The sequence below is a fragment of the Lampetra fluviatilis genome, chromosome 23, assembly GCF_964198595.1.
Source record: "Lampetra fluviatilis chromosome 23, kcLamFluv1.1, whole genome shotgun sequence".
NCBI classification, from domain to species: Eukaryota; Metazoa; Chordata; class Hyperoartia; order Petromyzontiformes; family Petromyzontidae; genus Lampetra; species Lampetra fluviatilis.
This window is the reverse complement of record NC_136297.1, coordinates 9,352,361-9,365,787: the sequence shown is the minus strand read 5'-3', so window position 1 is coordinate 9,365,787 and position 13,427 is coordinate 9,352,361. Positions and strand designations below refer to the sequence as shown.

The 13,427-nt window shown below is 52.0% G+C and overlaps 1 protein-coding gene across 1 annotated transcript in view; it reads left to right on the top strand.

Annotated features, from left to right (window-relative positions):
* The window catches only part of LOC144940739 (BAI1-associated protein 3-like), an 88,298-nt gene that overhangs the window by 70,992 nt on the left and 3,879 nt on the right, over window positions 1-13,427 (top strand). Inside the window, 12 exon segments of the mRNA XM_078867113.1 lie at window positions 1,300-1,317; window positions 2,433-2,573; window positions 3,291-3,392; window positions 4,080-4,199; window positions 4,201-4,314; window positions 5,146-5,214; window positions 7,273-7,352; window positions 7,837-7,945; window positions 8,338-8,409; window positions 9,302-9,385; window positions 12,338-12,458; window positions 12,907-13,030. Coding sequence (XP_078723239.1) covers window positions 1,300-1,317; window positions 2,433-2,573; window positions 3,291-3,392; window positions 4,080-4,199; window positions 4,201-4,314; window positions 5,146-5,214; window positions 7,273-7,352; window positions 7,837-7,945; window positions 8,338-8,409; window positions 9,302-9,385; window positions 12,338-12,458; window positions 12,907-13,030 — 1,154 coding nt within the window.

Here is a 13,427-nt window from a genome sequence, read left to right as displayed (position 1 = left end):
AACCGCAGTGGCCGTGACCCCTCGAGATAAACGGAGATCTTGTTCTCGTGCATCGAGTTCCGTGGGCCCAGACCCAGGACACGATGATTGCGATGGGCCTAACGCTCGATCCCACTTGCTGTACTGCCCTAGTGTGGTATTAACAGCAAGGTAGGACACATCACGAATTTGTGTGATGCAGCCTCGCCTCTAGGCCCCATGTAGCGTAATGACCAGCGCCTCACTAATTCGGCGACCAAATGATAATTCAAGCCAAGGTGCTGGGGGTGGCAGCCAGACGCTCTCAAGCTATGGTGGGCCTTAGAAGGGCGGCACTTGGATGTCGTGATGTATTGTATGACAATTGAACCAAGATAATTGCATCGTCCATTTCGCACAATACCGTCATATCACGCGGTGAGCGCTATTAATTTTGTTTCCTTAAATATTTTATTTTCAGGAGAGAGAAAAAAAAAACCTTTTAAGAAATAACACGATAATTAATGTTGTAATTAAATAATTACAGTATGATCCATTAAATTAGTGTTTGGTGATAATGTATTAAAGCGATGAACGGCACGGCATTAATATGACTTCATCATTTTCGCGGATCACCGAATTTATTCGTTGTGTTTGTGAAGCTGACAGCTTGAGCCTTCTAAGCGTTGCAGATTGTAACAAAAATCACGAAGAATTGTCGCACACTTAAGTTGAGTGAAGTGTAGCCGAAGCCGAAGAACGTTTAAATAATCGTATAGCACAAATCCAAGACAATAAAAATTAACTATAAATCCTTTATATGCGTGGCGGCTAGAGTCCTCTTGTCCTCTGGCTTGAGATGGCTGCCACCTATGGGTCAGATGATTGCCTGCCACCATTAAGCAATTGATAATTAAATATAATTTATTTTTTCCTAAAATGTATAAAATGTTGGAAACATTTTTTCACGAAAATAAATTGTCACGCACAACGAGTCTGTGTGCAAAATGTCAGCTCGATTGGATCACGGGAAGTGGGTTAAAAAACGACCGAAAGATTTGCACGGTCGTAAGCGCGCAAGCAAGCAAGCAAGTGAACTTAATATAAAGGATTTTAAAATGTGAAACGCAATTGTAGAGTTGTGGGTGGGGGGGGGGAAGTAATATCGCGATAATCGTCCTACCGTGAATTTTGATATCATAACGTATCACCAACAGCTATTTCGCAGCACCCCTGACCGCTGTGAATTTTTTTCCCTGCGGAGTTCTTCCGCTAAATGTGCTTGGCTCGTTTCTCCTTCCTTTTCCGCGCCTTTTCTCGCCTGTAACCCGCCGACTTCAGAAGGTGTCGCGCTTCAAGGTAAATCGCGCCGGCAGTGCCACTTTCCTCGACGACGGTTTTCTCCTGAACGGAGCGCTTTATGCACGAGCGTATTCCCTGCCATTTGTTCGCTTGATTTATTTGCCCGAGTGCCGCTTTCTTTGCTTTAAGCATGCTTCTGCCATCACTTCACTTGTGACGCCTGGTCCATACGTCGTCGTCGACGCCGCCGCCGCTGCCGCATACCGATTCCGCTCGTGCCAGATCAGCGCCTCCGAGATGTCACGCAGAAGACGTCTGCCCTCCGGGTTTTTGCGGTTGCGCCGCTATACGGCCCTCTCCCAGGTCGTGCCGCGCTTCTTCGGGGAGGGAACGCGGTGACGCGAGCTCCTCCTTCCGGAACCGAATTCGTTTCCCGAGGAAGCGCCCGGCACACGGAGAGAAACGTTGAAGTGTGCGCCGATCAACACGCATCGGAGAGAGCTACTCTGTGCGGATGTCAGGAGTCCACCTGCATGTGTGCATGTGTCTCTGTGTGTGTCTGTGTCGTGTAGGCCTTCATCGGTGCGCGCTAACAGCACTTGCTCCTACAGTCTGTTAAGGCTATACGGGGAGAGGTCTTTAGCCTTGTTGTGTCGTGTAGTTGGAGTTCTGAAATTCCAAGGTGGATTATTGCTCATTGGTGTGTGTGTGTGCACATGTTATGTGTACTGGATATCTGTGAAAACTCCTTGAATCTGATAAAAAAAAACTTTATAGCTCATCGGATTCCTCGAGTGTAAATTAATATTTAGAGTCTGGTTCTGTTTGTCATATATAGTGGGGAGCGGTAGTGCAACGGTTAGCACAATGCACTACGAGCCTGGCGACTCGAGTTTAATTCCTGCTCACGGCCAGCATCGGTGACGAATATCCGAACCGGTTCCGGGCCTCCCCTAGGTCGACTCGGTCTCAAATTAATACCGATGCGGTGTGTAAACAATCAGCACTGGGGAGACAAAGGCGGCCGGGTGTGGTGTTGGCCACCCCCCCCCCCCTCCTTTGTGCGCCGTGCCTGCCCCTGACGGGTTTCTAGCAAACCGCACTCGCCTCAAGAGTCTTTTAAAGGCTACACGGGGGTGGGGTACCATTGTCTCTGTGCGTGTGTTACACAGCTGGACTTCCTGAACGCCCAGGTGAAGTACAGTTCGTCGGCGCTGAGCACCACGGAATGTCTGTCCCACATCCGGGACCTGTGGAAGGGCCTCCAGTGGCCCCCGGCTTCGGCCACCCCCATCCTCAGCAAGCTCATGCAGGTGAGCGTCCCGGCTCTCGGCGGCACCACCGGCATTCCACACGCACCAGGAGTACGCACGCATGCATGTATGTAAGTTGAACTTCTTTCGCGCCGTAACGTAGCCAACCGTGCTAATCGGAGACGCGGGGGAAATGCAACAAACTAAACACAAAAAGCGGTTCCAAAGAAATGAGTTTTCAATTTAGATTTAAATGTGCGTAGCTGCAGTGGCTTCCTCATGTCGGAAGGAAGAGCGTTCCAGACGGTCGCAGAAGCGCATCTGAAAGCGCGCGATGCGGTGACCGTCTTTGTTTGATGGCTAGCCAGCAGCCGCTGCGAGGATGACCGGAGTTTTCGTGATGTTCTATCCTCCTTGACGAGATCGGCAAGGTATTATTGTAGGATTGAGCACCATCATCAGCCATGAACCATGAGCCGTTAAAATGGGAACCGTCCCTACAAGACACGCCCAGCGTGGCGCGGCTGGCACTGCCGATGACATCCCCGCCCCATCACCTCCCGTCCAGCGGCACAAACTGGGAACACAGGAAAGACTCTTCCGCCCAACTGTTGTCTTGCTATCCGATTAGTTGAGTCATCGAACCGATGACCGGTATAGTCATCGATTCCGGAAATAATCGGAGAGAGTCGTCCGCTTCACGGCCTAATCGGAGAGTCCAGCCCTAGCTCGCAAGGCCCCGGTTTGGATTGACCTCCACCATGTCTGGCTGCACAGAACTTCTGCAACTGCGCCCACTTCTACATGGAGCTCGTCAAGCGCAAGGTGGAGGCGGGCGGCTACTACAGGGCCGACGGGCAGTTCGACGTCAGCAACCAGGTACTCGGATGCGCGGGGTCCATTCGGTCGCATGCTGCTGAGCTCTTGCGCAATAGCTCTGTCTTCAGACTCTGTCTTCTCGACAGACCTGTTCTACACCTGAGGACGGCTGCTTGCGTTGTGGCCGAAACGTCGTGAGAATTATTTTATTATGTTTTATTTGTATTACTTTATTATTTCCATTCTACGTGACTTTACCGAAAGAACCAAGAAGATAGCTCTGTCTATCTGTAACAGGGGGGCACGACAACTGTAAGTATAAAGTTGTGTTTGCTTTGGGGACCTATCCTATAGAAAGCCGGCCAGATTGATAAAAGGGTTGTGTGTATGTATGTTGAACCTCTTTTGCACCGTTTGTAGCCAACCGTGCTATTTGGAGGTACGGTGAATGACGGTGGTGATGGTTGTGATGATGGTGGCCGGTTTTATATAGGATAGGTCACTAGCAACTATCTTCTCAGGCTTTGCGATAAAAAAAAAAACTAGCGCCAAAAGGATGCGAGCGCACCGCTGCTAATCGAACGCTTCCGAGGACGAACGCGCTTTGGGTAGCATTTCAAAAGTCCGCGCACTGACATGACTCGCCCCCCTCGTTGCAGTTTGAATGTCGGTGAGGGTGGCCGCCAGCTCCGTGAGTCACCGCCGCCGTGTGCCCCCCCCCCGCCCCCCCCCCCCCTCCTCGCGCAGCTGTGCGTAGCCCTCAACGGGATGGAGTACGTGCGCCAGTTCGTGTGCGCGCTGCCCAAGGAGCTGGGGCTGACCGACGCCGAGGCGGCGGGGGTGCCCGCGGTCGGTGGGGGGCTCCAGGGGGGGGGGGGCCGCGGGGGGGGGCACGGCGGGGGGCCCGCTGGCGCAGCTGCACGCCCTGGACAGCTCCGTGCAGCACGAGATCACCGCCGTCGTCACCATCTTCGCTGAAAAGGTGAGCGCCGATTTGAACGTTTTCGTGCCGCGTTTTGTTGTCCGTCTGCCTTTCTCCGACTCGGTTGAGTTTGCGGCGACGAAAAGCTTCGGGGAAAAGCGGTCAGGGCGTTGGAGAGCTGCGTGCTTGGCATTATGCCGAGAGACAGAAATAGGAACTCAGCGATAAGTGGACACACGCACATTTTTGATGTGATTCAATCTAGTTAAGTGGTCCTCCTGCAGGATGTATCATGGCTGATGGTCAAGAATAATGACGGAGTATGTGTGTATGTATGTTCAACTTCTTTCATACCATTATGAGGCCTCCTTTTCCAGTAGCAAGATATAGTAATAAGTTTTTACCCTTTTATCAGGAGTCAGTTTTGGTGCCAGATAAAAGGGTAAAAACCTATTACTCTATCTTGCCACTAGAAAAGGAGGTCTCATAATGTAAATGCTTAACCCGAGCTCTCAATACTCTGATAGTGCGCTGTCTTTGAGTTGTACGCCTTTTGGCGTCATCTGGTCCAACACCAGTGGAGACTAGGCTCTATGAAAAGCCGTCTCGGGTGTGGACCAATCAATTTCAAGGACAATGCATATCATCAGAGTTGTCTCTTTTTGTTTGCATTTTGACTGCTTGTGTTGTGGTTATTGTAAACATGATCCCTTCTTTCGTACCGTACGTAGCCCACCGTACTAATCGGAGGAGTGGCAGCAAACGAACGCATCACGTCCGTAAGGACGTATGAAGCGGAGATGGAGTGATGATATTGGTCCTCGAGCAGGCGCGCAGTAGGATCGTCACTTCGCCGGACCGTGAGAAACGGCTCTTTGCATTTGTCCGCAGATGTCCCCGGACATTCGCAAGTATGTTCAGCACATCAGCTTGTCTCCGGACTCCATCCAGTCGGACGAAGTGAGTTTCCCCATGTCGCACCTCGCGCTTCTCGCTGGCCCCAATGCGGCACACGCGTGACACCGTCGCGTCGCGCAGACCGTCGGGTCGGGAATCGGGAGAATTCTGAACCCCGCATCTCCGCCGCATCCCCCACGGGCCATGACAAACCGAACATCTGGTGCGCCGGTAACAACGTTCATCCTCTGGTCGACGGTTTACGTGTTGCGAGAGTGCGGTGGCATCGAACGTGCTCTCCGACGTGTTCTCGGGTCGTACCGTGGGGTGATTGGCGCCGGTGTAAGGGTCGCCATGGTGGTGAGGTGTTTCTTACCGCTCCTCGTATACAGGAGGTCGATCCTGACGCTTGTTGTATATTTGGGGTTTGCATGTTTTTCTTCACCGTGGTCGCGTGGATTTTTCTCCGGGTCCTCTGGTTTTTCCCTCCGCACTTAGAATCGACGTCATGCGTTAAGAGTATTTAGCCGCTATACATTTCCACGCGATGATGAACCGCTTCGTTGAGCTGTCAGTTGTGGCCAGGTCACTTCTGAAACAAGAGATATACAGCTCAGTGGGCCTTACCTGGTAAAATATAAGTAGTTTAGTATTTAAATGTCTGACGTTTCGCTCCTCCTGCTCTTCTTCAGTACTGGACGGGAGCGTTGCTCGAAACAATGTCCGACGTTTCTCTCCAAGCGCCGGTAGCTTCTTCAGTACTGAACAGGATCATCCGGCACGGGCCGCGAAAACTTTGCGCAAATATCAACACCGAATGTTGTCGTTTTAAATGAACCCAGCCTCAACAAATATATTCTGAATTGTGAAAGATTACACCGACCTGACAGTGGGGTGACTTTGAAGCCCCCTCTCCGCGTACAGTAATCGGATGATGGAATAAGTGCTTTCAAGCTATGAGTTGCTACGATTAAAATAAATTGGAAATATAATGGAAGCGTGAGTCTGCGTGTGCTTTTAACAATAACAAAATGTAGTTAATGCTCAATACAATACTCAAGCGCTCGGCGTACCTCGCGACAATTTGTATTGCATTAAAATGTTGTGTTTGGACTTGTGCGGAATCATGTGATTATTTCCCACAATGTTGTCCAAAACTGAAATGTTTTGAACTCCATTAATCAATTACTGTAACTGCATGTATGTATGCCGAACTTCTTTCGCACCGTACGTAGCCAACCGTGCTAATCGGAGGTGCGGGGGAAGGACAACAAATTAAACTGTTACCGATGCCGAATAGATTCAGAGATATCACATCTCTCACTTGCACAGGGAACGCATTTATACTGCAGAATTAGGCCATTGTGAATCATTGAAAACGTTAGGCCACAATGCACAGCGCACAATCATCTCCTCTTGAAAACGATGCCACGTCATCTTTAATAGCATGCGTACGGCGGATGGGCTGATGGGGATGATGCCGTGGTGCAGCTGTGGTTTCAATCCACCGTTTTTTTCGGTCCAATTCAATCTCCCCAACGCGGCAGTCGAAACAATTGCCGCGAGTTTCTTGAATACCCTCCCCCCACCTCGCCTCTATCCACCCAGCGGTACGAATGGGCTCAGTCGATCGGACGGGGTCGAACGTGGCGGGGGGGACAGAGTGTGGGTACTCCCCGCCTCATCCAAGCCGTCCGGCAAGCATGGAAGAGGAGGTCAAAACGCTCTCTCGAAGGGCTCCCCCACAATCCCCTCTTTCTAGCGGAGGATACCCGCCGGCGGGGGGGGGGGGGGGGGCGTGAGTCGGCAATTGCGGGGCCGTGCCTTTATCCGGCCATGCGTCAGAACGGTGGCGGCTGCACTTTTGTGAAATGGGATAATTGCGTTGCTGGGCGACCGTGGGGGGACTCTGGCGGCGCGCGCCGGCGTTGACGGTTGAGTGCGGGAGGTCACGCAGCTCGATCTCGGCGTTGGTGTCAGCTCTTTGGGGCGCGCGTGTTCGGGGCTGTGCCGCGGATTGTGCGGCGTTTCGCTGGAAACCCCGCCGCCTTGGCCGGGAGCTTCCACGTGGCGGTGAATTTGCTTTGAGCTGCTGGCCAGGAGTGTGCCTATCCACCACAGGCCGTGTCGCCTCTCATGAAGTACTTGGATAACAACTTGGCCATGCTCAATAGAACCCTGCTCAAGGAAAACTTCAACTGGTGAGCGCGCTTTTTTTACCGGCTTTCGCAAGAAAAAAAGTCCTTTCGTGTGTTCGTTACGTGAAACTTACGGGAAGGGAAAAAAATTGCAATTACATTGCGACAAATGACACACAGGGTGTGGGTTATGGATTGGCCAGGGCGGATATGTGACGGTCGCATACGCGATGCTGTGGCGTAGTACAGGGTGGTCCAGGTGTCTTGTGACCCCCAATCAAATTGACCCCTCAATTTTTTTTTCCTTTGCTCATTTATTTTGGTTTTCACACACTAAAATACGACGTTTTAGAAAATTAAATGGGGTGGGGGGGGGTGTCACAAGACATCTGGACCACCCTGTACATTGACAATTATTATTATTGGGGAGGAAATGGGTCGGGGAGGGGGTGGTGGGGAGGGAAGAGGGAGGGGTGGGGAGGAAATGTCATAACCCAACAAGGGAAGCTGAAGGATGCGTTGCCTGTGCGGGCGTTGTGCCGCCAAGGATGCTGCAGGCTCTGTGGAAGGTCATACTCGGCATCATCGTCGACGTGGTGGCTGCAGATCAGCCACACACCACCGAGTTCTACAGCCGCTTCGATTACACGCTGCAGGTCAGATTACACGCTGCAGGTCAGATTACACGCTCCAGGTCAGATTACACGCTGCAGGTCAGATTACACGCTCTAGTTCAGAATACACGCTCCAGGTTAAAATACACGCTTCAGATCAAAGTACACGCTTCAGGTCAGAGTACACGCTCCAGGTGAGAGTACACGCTCCAGATCAGATTACACCGTGATGGCGGCTTGGGATGTTCGATCTCCACGGATTTTTCAAGCAAAATATTCAAATTCATTGATCGAATGCTGAACAGTCTCGTGATGTGAAGCCAATACCATGGTTGGGGTAAATCTGTGGTGGGGAACGGCAACATCTACGCCAGCGGGTTTGCGTTCATCCTGATGATTGAGAAAATAAAAAAAAGGTGCTTTGTGTGCTATAGGTTCTCGTGGCTTTCTTCCACGCGGAGGGTCAAGGCCTGCCCATGACCGTCGTCCACAATGAGGAGTACAAGGTGAGCGGCGGGCGTGCAGCCACTGCTTCACAAAGAACGCCGCGATCCCCTTCCCCCGTCGCCCGGCCGCATCACACCTCGTCCCGGCACCACTGAGCGAGAGTTATCAGCCAATCGGCAGGCAACACGAGCAACCGATAAAATAGATGCGATGAGATGTGTGTGTAAACTAATTCTAGATTTGAAGCTTTCGTGACTGCAAGGATTCATATTCTTGGGTTTTTTCGGTAAAGTCACATAGGTAAAAAAAAAAAAAATTAATAAAAGTAAAATAAAAGAAAGATCACGACGTTTCGGAGGCAACACAAGCTTCCGTCTTCAGGTGGAACCGAATGTGTTTGTAAACGCGCGCATGCACACACCGTTTTGTCAATCTTGCTGGATTACTTGGCCGGTACTCCGGTCGCTCTCGAAGAGAGAGGCAGAGTGACTCGGAGGAGCGAGGGACCACAGGCGATCTGGAAGGCACCCAGGCGACGAGCTGTCGTCAAATTACCTCACCTCAAGCTCTGCGGTCCTCTGTATACGAAGGTGTTATCGGCCAATTAATCAGTGTCTACACGCGGGCGGAAACCGGAGCACCCGGAGAAAACCCATGCGTGCGAGGGGGCAACGCTCGATCACATACAGAAAGAACGGGGGGAGTCCACGTTTTGCTGTCGCGCCTTCTCTTGGCAAGCCGGGTACGGGTACCACCTCGACGCGCACGGGAAGGGAGTTGCGCAACATTTGCGTGATCCGCCAAGCCTCACATCTGCAGCGCTTGCAGGCGTGCATAGCCATCACCTCCCCAAACGTATTTTGTCATCCTTGTACGCCAACGCGATGCGAAGTGTGTTCCTCGCCCAGGCCACGTGTGTATTCACCATGGCCCTGTGTTCGTTTGGCGCAGACTCTGCGGGATGACTTCATCACCAACAAGATGCCCACCCAGGACCTCATCGAGCAGTACTTCCGTGAGAAGCTGAGCCAGCAGGTGCGTCGGGGGATACGAGCCAAGTCCACCCCGCCCTCCCCGTTGTGTGTAGTTTCTGCCCTAGGCCAAGCGACCCATCGCTTGGGCGCCGCGGTGGTGAGGTGTCAACTGCCTTGCCTGGTATACAGGAGATCGTGGGTTAGATCCCGACCTCTTGACGCCTGCTGCTGTATATTTGGAGTTTGCGTGTCTCTCTCCCCGTGATGGCGTGGATTTTTCTCCAGATGCTCCGGTTTTTCACTCGACATTTAGAATCAACATGCATTTAGAGTATTTGGCCGCTGTAAATTTCCACGTGATAAGCCACTTCGTTGGGCTATCATTTGTGGCCAGGTCGCTTCTGCAAAAGAGCTATATAATGTGCCTTACCTGTTAAAAAACTAGTTTCGTTTTAGTGATTGTTAAACCCCTCATTAAGGTTGCCACCTCGTGAAGGTACAACAAAGAATCGGGGCATGTCACGGGAGGGAGATTTTCTTCCAATGCCGCAAGAGGGCATGATGTTGTACGAACTTTCTTATTATGCAAATGACAAAAAACAGGACTTGTAATGTCTCTAAAAAGACTTGTAGATTTCCCAGGATAGCAGCTACACCTCAACACAAGTGTAGCGACAGGGTGCCACCTCTCGGCCAGGAGGGGTAATCACGGGTATGGGCGCGTTATATAATAACCAACTAGAAGGGGGGCGTGTCTGGGTTAAAGGTTAAAGGCGGGGTCAGTCGGAAAGCTCCGGGAACCTCCTCGAAGGTTCTAGAAGGGGGGGCGTGGCCGGAGGCGGGGACTGGCCACGCCGTGAAGTATATAGGGGGGACGTGACCGGAGGTGCGGGGCTGTCGCGAGGTCCCGGGTCCTGGCCGCGTCGCTGCTCGCCGTCATCTCTCTTCGTCGTCCGGCCACATGGCCGATCCTCTTCACGGCTCCCATCGTCGTCATCGCTACATTAGTCAGCCAGCTACGTGGTTAGACGCCGACGATGGGGCTGTGTAGAAAGGTCGGCTGTGTGTAGCTTTGTAGATGCGTTTCTATATATCGCCCAGTGTTTGTGCCCCTAGTGTGAGAAATAGAAGCCCTCTACACGTTGTGTCTAGGAAGTCGCTCATTCCACAAGGGTGTGCTGGGAAAAGCAGGAGAGGTGGCATCCCTTCAAAAAAATGTGCTTAAAATGTTTCCCTGCAATTTCACAGCGATCAAAGCAGTCCGCCGCAGCGGACCATGATTCATGGGAGGGTTGCGCCCCTTTCTTTTTCCCTCCCACTAAATGCATTTTTTCCAATTGTTGCCGTGGGCATCGCGTCAAGACCAAGCGTCTCTGCCGTGTTCTAGCAAAGCAGCCCAGCGCCCTGCGTCAGAGAACGCCCTGCGGGAGGCAGTATCCCGGAGCGCTCCTGCGTACGTTTTTCGCTCTCGTGCCGCACAGCCCTCGACGTGCTGTCGGAATGTACAACCGTGCCGCGTTGTTCGGCACGATGTCCGACGTTTCACTCCGCACGCTGGGAGCTTCTCCAGGAACTGAATTGGGCAGCTCACTCCCCTCTCCCTCGACACGTGGTCAGCTGTTGCGTGCTGCTCTTGCCATTTTATTGACACTGCTCGGCCCAGCTCTCTGACTCACGCTGGCCAATGCAGTTTTGCTTCGTGTGGCACGACACCGTTGGGCATCGCGAGGTACAATTTGAGAGCACGTCGGAGAGTCGTATAACAGGAGAGTTTCTGAAATCCCTTCCAGTGACTCCTCATCTACATTATGGGTACAGCACTCTCCCCAAATATCACGTTACAGAGACGTTCATCACACCGCGATGAACCCACATTCTTACCACGGTTTGCCGTTATGGGTGAACCGGTGAGAGACCAGTCAACTCGCGACACTTGAGAGCACGGTCAAATCTCGGAAGGCTGAAACCCGGATTCCAACTAAGGATCTCGGCAGCGCCGGCTCAGCATGCTGACACAGGAGGCTGCCCGGCCACCCTGCCCATTATGATTTCCCCTCCACGGATGATGGCCAGGGTTAAGACCCCCTTTGTGCCAACCTGCCACAAAGCCTTCCAAAGCAAACTGCTCTGAGCCAATGAATAATTCCGAGATGGTTTTATCAGCAGGGGCAGCTGCACAGCTCTGCGATGTCAGCGCGTGTCATTGACCTACTCGGCAAGGACTCGGGTTGTTTTAAAATCCCGCTCCGGCCCATTTATCACCGCACGGCAGAGCCAGCAGCTCGCCGCCTGACGTGAATGCGGTTATCGCCCGTCCCGAGTTCATTTCTCTAGACAAATAGGTGCCACCATCATGGCTCAAAGACCAGTGTTTACAAAATTACCCACAAGAATTAAACGATAATAAAAACGCCGCGAGTGCCTGCGCCCCACCCCCCACCCTCATCCCACGCCCCGTCGGGGGTTCATTAAGTAAATGGCAGGAAGATGGCGTAAATTAAGGAGGGATGTGGAATGGCTCCAATTTTTCTCGGAGACAATAAACTACGCCTTGGGATTTTTCCCTGTTCCTGGGAATTAATTAGAAGGCAACAGGAAAGCGGACGCGATGCCGCTTAATGCACCATCGGGTGTCGCGCGGGTGTCGCCAGGCCTGCTCTCGCGGGAGGCCTGCCATGTGAATTTAAAAAAATTATTTGATATATATATATTTTTTATTATTATTATGATTTTTTTATTATTATTATAAAAATTTTAATTATTATGATTTTTTTTCAAATTATTATGATTTTTGTATTATTATTTTTATTATTATTATAATTTTTCAAATTATTATTATGATTTTTTTATTATTATTATTATGATTTAAAAAAAAAAAATTATCATGATTTTTTTTCTGGGCTGGAAATTTTTACGGCAGAGCCACCTGCCGACTTGAACCAAGGGGCCCCAGGCACGCGCGCGAATGTAACCGGCAGCGCGTGTGCGTCGGTGTGTGGCCCTCCGAACGCAGAAACCAACTGAGCCCAGCAAGTACGGCTCGCTGAACGCCATCTGCTACTACAACAGCGCGGAGCAGAAGGTGGTCGTGGAGATCATGAGCGCGACGAACCTCATTCCACTCGACTCTAACGGTGAGAGCTTATTGCTTAGGGTTGCAACTTAGGAGGCACGTAAAAAAAAAAAAACGGGACGTATCACGGGGCAGGAGAAAATATCTCACGGTACCGGCAGAGGGTAGAACTCGCGTGCAATTGCATCGTCTTGAGTGTCGTGTTATTACTCCGCTGACAAAAAAAAAACGCCGACATTTTGATGTCCCCCGGAAGACTTACCGCCACGCGTGATTCAACGCAAGCGCCGTGGGGCTTCAGGACACCCAATGGACGCTTCGTTAACGCGACGCCTCCCGCAGTTGGGCGTCTTAAAGCGCGACACCGATCCGCATTGGCCGCTACCGCTCCACAAAGTCGGCTGCCTAACCTCTGGCGCTCGGAAGGGAAGGGCGACGAAGGGGACGTGCGTCTCCCGCCTCGAACGCTCCCTCACGCCACCCGGCACCGCGTTGTTTGCCCGCCGCAGGCCTCAGCGACCCGTTTGTCATCGTCGAGCTGGGCCCGCAGCACTACTTCCCGCACCTGCGGAGCTTCAAGACCCAGGTGAAGCCCAAGACGCTGCAGCCTGTCTTCAACGAGCAGTTCACCTTGTGAGTACGCACGCTCGCGCTCGGCCCCACTGCCACCTTCGTTTTCCGACGTCTGCCTCCGAACGCGGCCTGTTCGCAGCTTCTCGTAGAGATTCGCGGTACGAATCCAGCAGCCGCCCCGATTAATACTGTGGTGAGTGTCAACCGGAGTAATAGCACGGGCGCCGTCTGCTTCAAAGTGGACGTTAAAAAGAGCTCGTGACGTCTTTCGCAAGGGCAGCTAATCGTGTGCTGACGTTATGGTTCAAATTTTCCAATTACTCAATTGGGATTTTACACAGCAAGTACCACCCCCCCCCCTCCATCGCCCCCACTCGTGGACCACAGGGCCTGGGCACTCGTTAGTACCAGTTTCTGGCTGCCTTCCAGCTTGTCTCTGGTGTCCTGCCCTAACGAG